Source organism: Elephas maximus, chromosome X (genome assembly GCF_024166365.1).
Source record: "Elephas maximus indicus isolate mEleMax1 chromosome X, mEleMax1 primary haplotype, whole genome shotgun sequence".
NCBI lineage: Eukaryota > Metazoa > Chordata > Mammalia > Proboscidea > Elephantidae > Elephas > Elephas maximus.
Genome location: NC_064846.1, coordinates 128,121,667 through 128,138,880, shown reverse-complemented (window position 1 = coordinate 128,138,880; position 17,214 = coordinate 128,121,667). Strand labels below are relative to the sequence as shown.

General features: G+C 40.9%; 1 protein-coding gene across 1 annotated transcript; it reads left to right on the top strand.

Annotated features, from left to right (window-relative positions):
- The first annotated feature begins 14,488 nt into the window (after positions 1-14,488).
- DUSP21 (dual specificity phosphatase 21) lies at positions 14,489-15,049 on the top strand. Its single transcript, XM_049871489.1, has one exon. It carries the CDS (start codon positions 14,489-14,491, stop codon positions 15,047-15,049), a length of 561 nt encoding a protein of 186 aa, XP_049727446.1.
- The last annotated feature ends 2,165 nt before the right edge of the window (positions 15,050-17,214 follow it).

Genomic DNA, 17,214 nt, shown 5'->3' with positions numbered 1-17,214 from the left:
ATAACATCTCTAAGCCTGTATGGGCCTTCTCTACAAGCACTGTTTGGGCACAGAGAACATGGTGGCAAATATGACTGATAAGATCCCTTTTCTCATGGAGCTCACATTCTAGTTGGAGGAGATAATCGATAAACAAATAAAACGAATGAATAGTAAGTTGCATCAATTACTAAGTTGAAAATAAAACAGGGTGATTTTATATTAACTAGGATGCGGCAACAAGAGGAAGCCCCGCATAATTGTCTTCAGTCATCCCCATAAACACATTTCATAAAATTGAACTTACAGTAAGCAAAGAATAAAGGACATTTGGTTAACTTGATAAAGAATATCCACTAGAACCTCCAATTTTCTTAATAATGAAACAATAGAGGCATTCATATCAAAATAACAAGATAAAGATGCCTGCTATCATTGCTGTTATTCATATAGGGTCGCTATGAGTCGGAATCAACTCTACGGCAACAGGTTTGGTTTTTTGTTTGGTTTGGTTTAGCCAAAATAATAAATAAAAAAAAAATGCAAGTATCATAAATATTGGAAAAGAAGATGTCTTAGTTACCTAGTGCTGCTGTAACAGAAATAGCATAAGTATTTCTTTAAAGAACAGAAATTGATTTTCTCACAGCTCTGGAGGCTAAAAGTCTAACTCAGGGCGTCAGCCATGTCAATTCCTTCTGCAGGCCTCTCTCCTAGTTTCTGGTGTCAAATCTTTGATTTTCCTTTGCTTGTAGAGGACCTTCACATGGCATTTGTCTTTCCCCTGTGTGTATATGTCTGTGTCTATTCTGTTACCTTACTCCGGTATAACCTCATTAAACATAACAAAAGAAAACCCGTATTTCCAAAACAGAGTCATATTTGCAAGCACAGTGATTAGGAGTTCAACATACCTTTTGAGAGGACACAATTAAATCCATAACTGAAGACATAAAATTGTATTTATTTGTAGACACTCTGAGTTCTACCTAGGAAATCAAAGGGAATTGACTGAAAACCCTTAGAACTAGTAAGATAATTCAGAAAACTGTCTGGATACAGGAAAAACTAAAAATTTTGAAAATCTTTTCCTATACATCAGCAAAAGCCAATTATGTAATATGATGAAAAAGAGATACCATTCACAATAGCTATAAAACCCATAAAATATCTAGAATTCACCATGAGATACAGAAATCCTCTATGAAGAAAAGTATTATAGAGGCGGGGCCAAGATGGTGGACTAGGTGGACGCTACTGCGGATCCCTCTTCCAACAAAGACTCGGAAAAACAAGTGAATCAATCACATGCATAACAATCTACGAACTCTGAACAACAAGCACAGACTTAGAGACGGAAAACGAACAAATACGGGCAGACAGCGACCGTTTCCAGAACTAGGAGCCAGCGTACCAGGCAGGTGACCTTCGGAGCCCAATCTGGGGCAGACGGCACAGACAAGGGGCCCAGCCCTACCCCCCCGAACCCATCCCGGGAGAGTCTAGCTGGTTGGCGCGGGCGGCATAGCGGCGCAGCCGGAGGGAGAAGCACCCGGGAGGCAGTGACTGATCTTGGAGCGGGCAGAGCAGCGTCCCAGCCGGGGAGCCGTCCCGCTGGGAGTTTGGCGGGAAGCAGGCAGGGCGCGAGCGGGGTGGGGGGTCAGCTATATTTCCCTAAAGCGACACCGGGGCGGGGCCCAAACGTTCGGGAAGGGGGACGCCCACCCAGTTCGAGCGTGTGGCACGACGCACAGGAGGGAGAAGTCCCCAGGAGGAAGTGACTGGTCTTGGAGCGGGGAGAGCAGCGTCCCAGCCAGGGAGCCGTCTGGCTGGGATTTTGGAGAAAGCGGGCAGGGCGTGAGCGTGGGGTCCAATTATATTCCCCTGAATTGACCCAGGGGGCGGGCCCACCCGGTCGTGCGGGTGACGCCCACCCAGATCACGCAAGCGGTGTGGCACACCGGAGGGAGAAGCACCCGGGAGGAAATGACTGGTCTCGGAGCGGGGAAAGCAGCGTTCCAGCCGGGGAGCCGTTCCGCTGGGATTTTGGTGAAAGCGGGGGGGGCGTGAACGTGGGGTCCAATTATATTCTCCTGAATAGACCCTGGGGGCGGGCCCACCCGTTCGTGCGGGAGACGCCCACCCAGTTCCCGCGAGCGGTGCCGCACACTGGAGGGAGAAGTCCCTGGGAGGAAATGACTGGTCTCGGAGCGGGGAGAGTAGCGTCCCAACTGGGGAGCCGTCCCGCCCGGATTTTGGCGGACGGGGGCAGAGCGTGAACGCGGTGATCAGCTCTATATTCTGTGGTGCTACACTCCTAGCTCTCTGATCCCTCCCCCACCCTCCCCAGGCAGCTCCATTAACATCCGAATACCCTGAGCCAGAGGGAGAATTCAGATAGGGATCTGACTGCATTTTTTTTAGCTGATTACGTGGAAAATCTAGTTTCCCAGTGATGGCTTGGAGACAGCAGTCCATATCAAACCACATAAAGAAACAGATCATGACAGCTTCTCCAACCCCCCAAACAAAAGAATCAAAATCTTTCCCAAATGAAGATACAATCCTGGAATTATCAGATACAGAATATAAAAAACTAATTTACAGAATGCTTAAAGATATCACAAATGAAATTAGGATAAATGCAGAAAAAGCCAAGGAACACACTGATAAAACTGTTGAAGAACTCAAAAAGATTACTCAAGAACATAGTGGAAAAATTAATAAGTTGCAAGAATCCATAGAGAGACAGCATGTAGAAATCCAAAAGATTAACAATAAAATTACAGAATTTGACAATGCAATAGAAAGTCAGAGGAGCAGACTCGAGCAATTAGAATGTAGACTGGGACTTCTGAAGGACCAGGGAATCAACACCAACATAGCTGAAAAAAAATCAGATAAAAGAATTAAAAAAAAATGAAGAAACCCTAAGAATCATGTGGGACTCTATCAAGAAGGATAACCTGCGGGTGATTGGAGTCCCAGAACAGGGAGGGGGGACAGAAAACACAGAGAAAACAGTCGAAGAACTCCTGACAGAAAACTTCCCTGACATCATGAAAGACGAAAGGATATCTACCCAAGATGCTCATCGAACCCCATTTAAGATTGATCCAAAAAGAAAAACACCAAGACATATTATCATCAAACTTGCCAAAACCAAAGACAAACAGAAAATTTTAAAAGCAGCCAGGAAGAAAAGAAAGGTTTCCTTCAAGGGAGAATCAATAAGAATAAGTTCAGACTACTCAGCAGAAACCATGCAGGCAAGAAGGGAATGGGACGACGTATACAGAGCACTTAAGGAGAAAAACTGCCAACCAAGGATGATATATCCAGCAAAACTCTCTCTGAAATATGAAGGAGAAATTAAGATATTTACAGATAAACACAAGTTTAGAGAATTTGCAAAAACTAAACCAAGACTGCAAGAAATGCTAAAGGAGATTGTTCGGCCTGATGACCAATAATATCAGGTACCAGCACAATACAAGGTCACAAAACAGAACGTCCTGATATCAACACAACTCAAATAGGGAAAGCACAAAAACGATTAATTCTAAAAAATAAATAAATAAACAAAATAATACACATAACAGGAAATCATGGAAATCAATAGATAAACGATCACAATAATCAAAAAGAGGGACTAAATATAGGAGGTATTGAACTGCCAGATGGAGAGGGCTACAAGGCGATATAGAAGGATACAAGTTAGGTTTTTACTTAGAAAAATAGGGGTAAATAATAAGGTAACCACAAAAAGGAATATCAATTCCATAACTCAAGAAAAAAGCCAAGAAAAACGTAACGACTCAACAAACACAAAGTTAAACATTATGAAAATGAGGATCTCAAAAGCTACTAAGGAAAACGTCTCAGCACAAAAAAGCATGTGGAAAAATGAAATGGCCAACAACACACATGAAAAGGCATCAAAATGACAGCACGAAAAACTTATTTATCTATAATTACGCTGAATGTAAATGGACTAAATGCACCAATAAAGAGACAGAGAGTCACAGACTGGATAAAGAAACACGATCCATCTATATGCTGCCTACAAGAGACACACCTTAGACTTAGAGACACAAACAAACTAAAACTCAAAGGATGGAAAAAAATATATCAAGCAAACAATAAGCAAAAAAGAAGAGGAGTAGCAATATTAATTTCTGACAAAATAGACTTTAGACTTAAATCCACCACAAGGGATAAAGAAGGACACTATATAATGATAAAAGGGGCAATTGATCAGGAAGACATAACCATATTAAATATTTATGCACCCAATGACAGGGCTGCAAGATACATAAATCAAATTTTAACAGAATTGAAAAGTGAAATAGACACCTCCACATTTATAGTAGGAGACTTCAACACACCACTTTCGGAGAAGGACAGGACATCCAGTAAGAAGCTCAATAGAGACACGGAAGACCTACTTACAACAATCAACCAACTTGACCTCATTGACTTATACAGAACTCTCCACCCAACTGCTGCAAAGTATACTTTTTTTTCTAGTGCACATGGAACATTCTCTAGAATAGACCACATATTAGGTCATAAAACAAATCTTTGCAGAATCCAAAACATCGAAATATTACAAAGCATCTTCTCAGACCACAAGGCAATGAAGCTAGAAATCAATAACAGAAAAATTAGGGAAAAGAAATCAAATACTTGGAAAATGAACAATACCCTCCTGAAAAAAGACTGGGTTATAGAAGACATCAAGGAGGGAATAAGGAAATTCTTAGAAAGCAAAGAGAATGAAAATACTTCCTATCAAAACCTCTGGGACACAGCAAAAGCAGTGCTCAGAGGCCAATTTATATCGATAAATGCACACATACAAAAAGAAGAAAGAGCCAAAATCAGAGAACTGTCCCGACAACTTGAACAAATAGAAAGTGAGCAACAAAAGAACCCATCAGGCACCAGAAGAAAACAAATAATAAAAATTAGAGCTGAACTAAATGAATTAGAGAACAGAAAAACAATTGAAAGAATTAACAAAGCCAAAAGCTGGTTCTTTGAAAAAATTAACAAAATTGATAAACCATTGGTTAGACTGACTAAAGAAAAACAGGAAAGGAAACAAATAACCCGAATAAGAAACGAGAAGGACCACATCACAACAGAGCCAAATGAAATTAAAAGAATCATTTCAGATTACTACATAAAATTGTACTCTAACAAATTTGAAAACCTAGAAGAAATGGATAAATTCTTGGAACAATACTACCTACCTAAACTAACACATTCAGAAGTAGAACAACTAAATAGACCCATAACAAAAAAAGAGATTGAAACGGTAATCAAAAAACTTCCAACAAAAAAAAGTCCTGGCCCAGATGGCTTCACTGCAGAGTTCTACCAAACCTTCAGAGAAGACTTAACACCATTACTATTGAAGGTATTTCAAAGCATAGAAAAAGACGGATTACTACCCAACTCATTCTATGAAGCTACCATCTCCCTGATACCAAAACCAGGTAAAGACATTACAAAAAAAGAAAATTTTAGACCTATATCCCTCATGAACATAGATGCAAAAATCCTCAACAAAATTCTAGCCAATAGAATCCAACAACACATCAAAAAAATAATTCACCCTGATCAAGTGGGATTTATACCAGGTATGCAAGGCTGGTTTAATATCAGAAAAACCATTAATGTAATCCATCACATAAATAAAACAAAAGATAAAAACCACATGATCTTATCAATAGATGCAGAAAAGGCATTTGACAAAGTCCAACACCCATTCATGATAAAAACTCTTATCAAAATAGGAATTGAAGGAAAATTCCTCAACATAATAAAGGGCATCTATGCAAAGCCAACAGCCAATATCACTCTAAATGGAGAGAACCTGAAAGCATTTCCCTTGAGAACGGGAACCAGACAAGGATGCCCTTTATCACCGCTCTTATTCAACATCGTACTTGAAGTCCTAGCCAGGGCAATTAGGCTAGACAAAGAAATAAAGGGTATCCAGATTGGTAAGGAGGAAGTAAAGCTATCACTATTTGCAGATGACATGATCGTATACATGGAAAACCCTAAGGAATCCTCCAGAAAACTACTGAAACTAATAGAAGAGTTTGGCAGAGTCTCAGGTTATAAAATAAACATACAAAAATCACTTGGATTCCTCTACATCAACAAAAAGAACACCGAAGAGGAAATAACCAAATCAATACCATTCACAGTAGCCCCCAAGAAGATAAAATACTTAGGAATAAATCTTACCAAAGATGTAAAAGACCTATACAAAGAAAACTATAAAACTCTGCTACAAGAAATTCAAAAGGACATACTTAAGTGGAAAAACATACCCTGCTCATGGATAGGAAGACTTAACATAGTAAAAATGTCTATTCTACCAAAAGCCATCTATACATATAACTCACTTCCAATCCAAATACCAATGTCATATTTTAAGGGGATAGAGAAACAAATCACTAATTTCATATGGAAGGGAAAGAAGCCCCGGATAAGCAAAGCATTACTGAAAAAGAAGAAGAAAGTGGGAGGCCTCACTCTACCTGATTTCAGAACCTATTATACAGCTACAGTAGTCAAAACAGCCTGGTACTGGTACAACAACAGGCACATAGACCAATGGAACAGAATTGAGAACCCAGATATAAATCCATCCACATATGAGCAGCTGATATTTGACAAAGGACCAGTCAGTGTCAGTCAATTGGGGAAATGATAGTCTTTTTAACAAATGGTGCTGGCATAACTGGATATCCATTTGCAAAAGAATGAAACAGGACCCATACCTCACACCATGCACAAAAACTAACTCCAAGTGGATCAAAGACCTAAACATAAAGACTAAAACAATAAAGATCATGGAAGAAAAAATAGGGACAACCCTAGGAGCCCTAATACAGGGCATAAACAGAATACAAAACATTACCAAAAATGACGAAGAGAAACCAGATAACTGGGAGCTCCTAAAAATCAAACATCTATGCTCATCTAAAGACTTCACCAAAAGAGTAAAAAGACCACCTACAGACTGGGAAAGAATATTCAGCTATGACATTTCAGACCAGCGCCTGATCTCTAAAATCTACATGATTCTGTCAAAACTCAACCACAAAAAGACAAACAACCCAATCAAGAAGTGGGCAAAGGATATGAACACACATTTCACTAAAGAAGATATTCAGGCAGCCAACAGATACATGAGAAAATGCTCCCGATCATTAGCCATTAGAGAAATGCAAATTAAAACTCCGATGAGATTTCATCTCACACCAACTAGACTGGCATTAATCCAAAAAACACAAAATAATAAATGTTGGAGAGGCTGCGGAGAGATTGGAACTCTCATACACTGCTGGTGGGATTGTAAAATGGTACAACCACTTTGGAAATCCATCTGGCGTTATCTTAAACAGTTAGAAATAGAACTACCATACAACCCAGAAATCCCACTCCTCGGAATATACCCTAGAGATACAAGAGGCTTCACACAAACAGATATATGCACACCCATGTTTATTGCAGCTCTGTTTACAATAGCAAAAAGCTGGAAGCAACCAAGATGTCTGTCAACGGATGAATGGGTAAATAAATTGTGGTATATTCACACAATGGAATACTACGCATCGATAAAGAGCAGTGACGAATCTGTGAAACATTTCATAACATGGAGGAATCTGGAAGGCATTATGCTGAGCGAAATGAGTCAGAGGCAAAAGGACAAATATTGTATAAGACCTCTATTATAAGATCTTGAGAAATAGAAAAAACGGAGCAGAACACATACTTTTGTGGTTACAAAGGGGGCAGGGAGGGAGGGAGGGAGAGGGCTTTTTATTGATCAATCTGTAGATAAGAACTGCTTTGGGTGAAGGGAAAGACAACACTCAATACAAGGAAGGTCAGCCTAATTGGACTGGACTAAAAGCAAAGAGGTTTCCGGGATAAAATGAAAGCTTCAAAGGTCAGCGGAGCAGGGGCTGGGGTCTGGGGAACTTGGTTTGAGGGGACTTCTAAGTCAATGGGCAAAATAATTCTATTATGAAAACATTCTGCATCCCACTTTGAATTGTGGCGCCTGGGGTCCTAAATGCCAACAAGCGGCCATCTAAGATACATCAATTGGTCTTAACCCACCTGGAGCAAAGGCAAAGGAAGAACACCAAGGTCACACGACAACTAAGAACCCAAGAGACAGAAAGGGCCACATGAAACAGAGACCTACATCATCCTGAGACCAGAAGAACTAGTTGGTGCCTGGCCACAATCGATGTCTGCCCTGTCAGGGAGCACAACAGACAACTCCTGAGGGAGCAGGAGACCAATGGGATACAGACCCCAAATTGTCATGAAAAGACCATACCTAATGGTATGACTGCGACTAGAGGAATCCCAGAGACAATGCTCCCCAGAACTTCTGATGGCACAGGACAGGAACCATCCCCGAAGACAAATCATCAGGCATGAAAAGGACTGGTCAGTGGGGGGGAGAGAGGTGCTGATGAAGAGTGAGCTAATTAAATCAGGTGGACACTGGAGAGTGTGTTGGCAACTCTTGACTGGAGGGGGGATGGGAAGATAGAGAGAGAGGGAAGCTGGCAAAATTGTCACAAAAGGAGAGACTGAAAGGGCTGACTCAATAGGGGGAGAGCAAGTGGGAGAAGGGAGTAAGATGTATGTAAACCTACATGTGACAGACTGATTGGAATGGTAAATGTTCACTTGAAGCTTAATAAAAATTAATTAAAAAAAAAAAGAAAAGTATTATAAACTTTGTTGAAAGACAGAAGTAAGGACCTGAACATATTATGTTCCCAAAAGCAATGGACTACATAAAGACTTAAATTCTCATCAGATAAATTTACAAAATAAACGTAATCCCCCAAAGCATGTATATATACTGTATATATATATTTAAAGCATATCGCTTATGGATATATAGATACAGATATATATATATTTAAACTTTAAGATGGTGGCTACTCCTATGGAGAGAGAGATGGAAGGAGGGCTCTAGCTCTAGCATTCTTTCTACATAGCTGCAGGGGCTGGTGAACACAAGATTGGCAGGTAAGCTGGCAGGCCACTGGCTCTCAGGCTGCAGAAGCTGACGAATTCTAAAATCAGCAGGTAAGCTGCTAGCTCAAGTCCCAAGAACCAGAGGTCAGATGAACAGGAGTCAGATGCAGGATCCAGAGCGAGCAAAAGCCCATGAGCTTTGCCAGAAAGTCCACATATATTGGATGCAGGCCACACCCTGAAGGAAACTTCCTTTCAACTGACTGGCTGCTCATAGCAAATCCTGTCTCATTGGAATGATTACATTATATGCAGTCTCATTATGGACGTGATTATATCATTATACGACGGCCAAACTATGTCATAACTGCCAAACTATTGAGAATCATGGCCCAGCCAAGATGACACACAATCTAACCATCACAGTCAGTGTTGGTATTTCCCTCTTTCAATCCCAGCAGTGTACGAGAGCACCCATTTCTCCGAATTCTCGTCTGCTGGGATTACCAGGTTTTATCTTTGCTAATTATATATATATATATATACATACACACACACACACACACGTACATATGATTGTTGATGATGTTTTGAATGCATTTTGGATTCTTTTTTCTAATTACAAAAATAATACAAATTATTTTAGAAAATTTGAAAAATGTAGACAAGTAAAAAAAAAAAAAGAATAATCTTCCTTAATCCTGCCATTAAAACATAATATTAAGCAATATCTAACATTTTTTGAATTCTTACTACATACCCAGGAGTGAGTTAAATACCTACTATTTCCACAAATAGAATTTATAAATACATTTTTAATATAAGTCACAATCATTTTGTTTTGTTATATTATCTGTATTCTGGACTGGAGGGTGTTATTCGAAGACTTCCCCATTCATATCCATCCATCTCTCCTTCACCTTCCATAAACCAAGGACCAGACTGAGCCCAGCAACAAGTCCTAGAGGAGCTGACTTTCTGCTGTGTGTATATAGCAGTGCAACCGACCCAATCCCACAAGGGAAATGGAATTAACGAACAACTCTGTGTTCATTACTCAGGGAGGCCAACTCCCGCTTCTGCTTTAGGACCTTCTGCTGGGGATCTCCCATTCTACCTGTCCATTCAATAACATAATATGCAACTCCTTTTAGCTATGTACCTCTCTTATACCTTCACCCTATACTCCTTTAGGTTTTCTCTTTACCACCACCCTTCAATTTAAACATATTAAACACATTACCTACATCCTCAGCCTCTTGTCTTAACTGTCTTCCCTCAAGGACACCAAACTCTCAAGACCCTGCTCCACAGAAAGTTTGCTATTCCATTCTCATATGTGGCATGGCCCTGTGTGTGCTTGAGGAGATGAAATATAGCTGGAGTTGATCCAGCTTCCATGTCAGAAGAATCTGTAATAGGTGCATCATTGCTCACCTAAACTACTGCAGTAGTTCTCACTCCTAGTATTGTCTTTCTTTGCACTGCATCCCATTCCCTCATTCATCCATATAGCTGCAAGGGAGATTTCCGATAAAACCAATCTGATTATGCCATTTCCCTACATAAGATACTTCAGTGTGCCAAGATGGCCTATAGGATCCTGCTGCAAGCTTCTCTAGTTCCTCCAACTGCCACTTCTCCTGCCTCATTCTTTATGCCCTAGGAATTCCGAGTTGCTGTTCTGTGTCCTCCTAACATTATTTCACATCTTTGTGCCTTGGCTTATACATCACTTTCTGTCTAGAATGTTCCCGCCTCCTTGTCTGCCCGGAAAATTCCTATTTACCTCAACTCAAAGTACCACCACACATATTATTAACTACAAAGGGGAAAAGTCACCTTTACAATGGACAAACTTAGCTAATACCACCTTAACCAAGTGATCAAAATTATCATCATCATCAATGGGACAAACAGATATCATATGTCTCTTGATACAATATACTGAGATTGACACATTCTGATAGTATTTCTGCCAAAATATTTCACCTGAATCTAATCCAGAGGAAAACAATCGGACAAATCCAAATCGAAAGATGTCCTGCAAAACAAATGGCCTAAACTCATCAAGAATGTCAATGCCCAAACAAATCTTCGAAACAAAACAAAAGGTTAGGGAACTGGTCCAAATTAAAAGATGCTAAGGAAGCATGACAACTAAATGCAATGTGTAATCCTAGATTCAGTACTGAATCAAAAGGCAGGAAAAAACAAAACAGCTATAAGTGACACTTTTGGGAAGATTGGTGAAATTCGAATATGGATTATATATTAAATAATAGTATTGAGTCAATGTTAAATTTCCTGAATGTGGTCCTTGTATTGTGGCTAGGACCAGGCAGTGTTTCATTGTGTTGTACATAGGGTCACTATGAGTCCAGGTGGCACCTTACAAAAACAACATGGTGGCTATGTAGGAGAATTTACTTGTTCTTAGGAGATAAGTGCTGAAGGGTTAAAGTGTTGCTATGTCTGCAATTGACTCTCAATGGTTCAGAAAAAAAAAAATGAAGAAACATATGTATGTTATCAGTAGATGAATTATAGGTAAACTGATATTCATTGTTCTGTTCTTACAGCTTTTCTGTAGGTTTGAAATTTTTCAAAACAAAAACTTTGGGGAAAATAAACATAAATAATAAAAACAAACACAAAAAAGTTCTGTTTCAGGTCATGTTTTCTATGAAGGCTTCCATGAAATCTCCCTACCCCTCCTCCCCACCCACCCCCCCAACAAACACACATAAAACGCAGTATCACCCTCTTTTCTGTACTCTTTAAATGATTATTTTTCTCTTTGACCAAACTATAAGCTCTTTGAAATCAGGGCCTGTGTGTGTTATTTTATATCACTACATCCGGTGACATAAATTGTAGGCTTAGTCAATGCTTTTTTGATTTAATCGAGCTGAGTCTTGAAGAAAGGATGGGGATTCATTAAGCAGAGAGGAGTGAGAAAGCTTTCTCAAGGGAAGAATAGTATGAGCAAAGGCAAGAAAGCAGGGATATACATCTTGTATTTATCAAGAATATTTGATTTGTTTGGTCAGAACTGAGGATTGGTATAGGTGAAAATGCCTAACGCACAACAGACTCTTAATAAAAATTTGATGACAAAGCAAGTGAATGAGATTTGAACAGTAAGCTTAGATCAGATTGGAAAGGGCCTTGACTACTGGATTGAGAAATCTGAACAATATATAATTCTTAACATCCAGGGCTTTTTCCCAGAGAATGAGGGCATTCTTGGGCAAACCCTTTATACATTTTCTCCACTGAATAACCAAAGTAGGGATAAGTGTGAGTCTCAAAGTAAGCTGTTTCCGAACTCATGGGGAGGAAACATCAAGTTCTCATCCACCCAGGAAAAGCCCCATAATGTACATCTAGCATCCCTCAGACTAAAGATATCCATCCCATAGAATATTGGCTGAAAGAATAAATAAATGAACCAATTTAGTATGGGTCATAATTGTCTTTGAGAATTACCCATTGCTGTCGAGTCAATTCTGACTCATAGCGACCCTATAGGACAGAGTAGAACTGCCCCATACGGTTTCCAAGGAGCGGCTTTTAGATTCAAACTGCTGACCTTTTGGTTAGCAGCCAAATGATTAATCATTTGTCATTGAGAATAATGTATGAAATCAGTGTGGTTAATTTTATTATAATTTTAAAATATAAGAATTGAATCCTTATGAAATAACTAGACTCTAATACCCTTTTGGAGCCCTGGTGGTGCAGTGGTTAAGAACTCAGGCTGCTAACCAAAAGCTCAGCAGTTTGAATCCACCAGCCGCTCCTTGGAAACCTGTGGGGCAGTTCTACTCTGTCCTGTAGGGTTGCTGTAAGTTGGAATCAACTCGATGGCAACAGGTAACGGAATACTCTTTTAGGAGCTCCACGTTATCTCATTATATTACAATGCTCCTCGTGATTCCATATGTGAAACATTAGAACAAACCATTTTAAACACCTTTAGCCCAACTGAGCTAATTTTCAATTTCTAAGAAGCAGTTTTCATATTTATTGTGCTCTGTTTTCTTCCAGATGGATTTGTGGGGACTAACAATTTAACTAATGCAAAATAACCTGATTATTAAACCAAAAAAACCCTAACCCGTTGCCACCGAGTCGATTCTGACTCATAGCAACCCTATAGGGCAGAGTAGAACTGCCCCATAGTTTCCAAGGAGTACCTGGTGGATTCGAACTGCCAACCTTTTGGGTAGCAGCCATAGCTCTTAACCACTATGCCACCAGGGTTTCCAACCTGATGATTACAACTGAGAAAAAGTGTGTTGTGTTTTGAGGTTATCATTTCCTTGACCATTCATAAACAGGTTGGCATTTATTTCATCTTTGTTCATAGTCACAGCACACCTTGGCACACAAACCAAAATGATTATGGAATGAGGGTGAAGTGTCTTGGCTATTCTGTGAAACAATGTTAGTTTTATAGTTCCTTTGAATTTTCAGCCAAATTCTACAAAAATCTTAGCTGAGAGGAAAAATGCAAATACCAGGTAACATCTTTAAAAAAAATTTTTTTGGCACACTTATGATGTAGCATGGACTTTTTTCAAAATTTTTAATATTACTGGGAAGAAACCACCGGTGGTGGACAAGGTGAATAGTAGTTTACAAAGCTTGTGGGCATTCTTACCAAAGAAAGTACACATAAGATAATTTGTGCAGTTCTTTCAGCTAATAAAGTAGAATCAAGTGATAAATCATTTGGGCTGAAATCTACAAATGGACTGTGACACAAATAAATTAGTCACAACTGTTCACCACAGGGCAACTTCACAATAGATAAGGGGCTGTATATCAGTTATATCCCTTATAGCCAGCCGTGATGTGTTTCTAAGAAGGAGCATAAGTCTATGGCTACAATCAACAAAGAAGTATCAAGCCAGCCCACTAAGCCCAGTGAAACCCATATCTCATTGCAGTTTTATAGAGATTAGCATATCACATAAGGAAACGCTGTTTCCTAGCATACAATATGATACAGCTATTCGCAAAAAGAAAAAAGTGTAAAACCCTGTTCTTCAACACCAGTGAAATGGAAACATTAAGAGACTGTTCTGTGTGGCCCAACAGTTGAAGCATAAAAGACATATCTTGTAAAAGAACATTTTAAAAAGTCAAGAAAAATGAGAATTAGTGTTTGGAAAATAAACCATTGTGATGAAAGACAAAAAGAAAAGAGGCCCGGGGTTTCTCAAAGACCCTGCACAGCACGGTGGCTCACAAGGCTCCCCCCTCCCCGCAAGCGGCCATTGCCATGGAAACCAGAGCGCCGGGCGTCGGGGATTGTGACGCCCGGTCGTGACCGTTGGTCCTCCCTCCTCCAGACCCCCGCTAGATACTTCGCGGTGCGGCTGCTTGGTGAACAAACCAGCCTGCCTGCCAGGGTGGGGCCCCAACCGATCTGCCTGCCAAAAGAGACCGAGGATCCGCCGCGGTGATGACAGAGCCTCAGCGTCCCCTACCGCCTCATTTACATCATCCTTCGGTCCATGGCCTGTCTCGGATCACCACCAGCCTGTTTATCAGTAATGGTACGGCTGCCAACAACAGGCTGTTGCTGACCAGCAACAACATCACCACAGTCATCAACGCGTCGGTGGAAGTGGTAAACACCTTCTTCGGAAACATCCAGTATGTGCGCGTCCCTGTGACCGACACACCCAGTGCAAGGCTCTTCGACTTCTTTGACCCCATAGCTGACCACATCCACGGCGTGGAGATGAGACATGGCTGCACGTTGCTGCACTGCGTCGCTGGAGTGAGCCGCTCCGCCGCCCTCTGTCTGGCCTACCTCATGAAGTACCACGGCATGTCGCTGCAGGATGCTCACGCCTGGACCAAGTCATGCCGACCCATCATCCGGCCCAACAACGGCTTCTGGGAACAACTGATCCAATATGAGTTCAAGCTGTTTAGTAACAACAGCGTACAGATGATCAACTCGTCGATGGGTATGATCCCTGATGTCTACGAGAAGGAGGCCTTTTTGATGATGTGACTGTGACATCCCGGCCAGGATGAATTTGAACGTTCTACTGTTGTTCATGGAGAAAAACAGATGCTTTTTATAAGGGCAAGAAAAAGGGAGGGAAGCCTGCAGCAGTTTTTAATCTAATTAATTGTTATCTATAAAAAATAAAATTCATTAAATGTAAGATGGTGAAAATGTTTCTGTGTGAGTGGAAGGTCATGGCTGCTGAAGCCTGGCCAGAGAGGAGGGTGGGAAAGGTGATGCCCAGCTCTGATGGACCTGCCAGCAGGCCCAACATGTGAGGAGCCTGGAATCCTGCAGCCCTCCTCCCCCAGGCCCACTGACCCATGAGTGAGCTCCCCGGAATCACAGCTAGTTCTTTGGATTCCAAAGCCCGAGCCTTAGGCATCATGGCACCTCTTGTGCTTATTGGAGTAAGTGCCAACTTACCGGATAAGCGGCCTTCAAGCAGTGCTCCAGGAGCCCTGGGGGTGCCTCAGACCACCTCTATCCCCACCCTCAACCACAGCCACCCAACTCGGATTCTCTAGATTGGGTTTCTGAGTTGCTTTTAAAGAAAGCATTCCACTATAAAATTTTTTTCCAGTGCTGTTCTAGATAGCAAGGTCTCAAGGTGCCTTCTGTGATCCCTCACCAGCCTTTGATGAAAGGAGGCATTAGTCCCCTTCTCCAGGGTGCATGCTGAGAGAGAGCTGTCCTGAAGCCAGGCCTCAGGGGTTCCTCTGTTTGGAACACCCAGCCCCATCACCTCTATCACCTCCTCCGCATGTAACCTGGGGCCTCTCAGAGCCTCAGTTTCCTCATCTGTCAAAAGTAATAACAGCTCTTCTCTCCAGGGTGGTAGCGAGGATTAAACGATTAATTAGCCTGGCACATGGTGCATGCTTAGTATAAACAGTAGCTATGTTATTAATGATATCCTTTGGCCCTGCTGGTCAGGGGTCAGCACACTCATTCTTATAACAGCATTTTCGTCTCTATGCACAGCCCTTTATTATTTACAAAGTGCTCTTGAAAAAAATCATCCTATGTGTTAAAAAAAAAATGGTTTAAGGTCTTTTCAGACGCTACCTCAGAAAAGGCCTAGATTTAGAAGTCTTTTCAGAGTTCCCATTGTGTTTAATCCATGTTTAACCAAGGGCTCATGCAGCAAGGAGCACACTTCCAGCTCCTCCCAAAGTCCCTTGTTTAGAATCACTGATCATTAGAGTCAGTGCCCTGGTCTGGCTAACTACGGGGATCCATGGGGATACTTGCCAAAGGTACAAATGAAGGGCCCCCACAAGTAGGCCCTGGAATTTAGGATTGTTCAAACTCAAACTGGGATGTGGGAATCTGGTTTGAGATTAACTATTCTAATCCAGAGGTTTTCAGACAAACAGTATATAAGACAAACCAAAGCACAATCGTTTCAGTTGATGAAGAGCTGTGGATCCAGAACCCAGTGGAGCTCGAATGGTCTTTCTCTCCAAACTACCCCACCCCATTTTCACAAAGGGAGTGCCCAGGGGAGCAATTGGGGGTGGAGATAATGAAAATCACTGCTCTAAGACTGATCCTTTCATTTTGCAGATGGAAAAACAGGCCCACAAAGCACAAGGACTGATATGACACAGGCCCCAAAAAGAGTGTTTCTGGCACAAACCAAGATAGAAAATTTCTTTTAAAGCATTTTTTAAAAAAATTTATTTGGGTGTACATACATATATGTAAATATTCTCATTTAAAAAAAATTCTAAAATAACACCATAAAATTAACTCTTTTCGGAGATACAGTTCTATGAATTTTAATACATGTATAGATCTGTGTAACCACCACCACAATCAGGACACAAAGCAGTTCTATCATCTCCCCCAAATTCCCTCACACTTCTCCTTTGTAGTCAAACCCTTGTCCCACCCCAATCTCTGGCAAACACTGATCTGTTTTCAGTCCCTTTAGATTTGCCTTTTCCAAAATGTCACACAAAGGAAATCATACAAGATGTAACCTCCGGTGACTGATTTCTTTTACTCAGCATAATGTCTTTGAGATTCAGCCATGTTGTTGCTTTTTATGGCTGAGTATTCCATTGTGTGGTTGTACCATGGTTTGTTTTACAAACACTGAAGGAATTTTGAATTGTTTACAGTTTGGGGCAATTGTGAATAAAGGTGTTATAAATGTGAGC

Excerpts from the sequence above, each read along its gene's own strand:
- DUSP21 (XM_049871489.1), top strand. The coding sequence starts at position 14,489 with ATGACAGAGCCTCAGCGTCCCCTACCGCCTCATTTACATCATCCTTCG.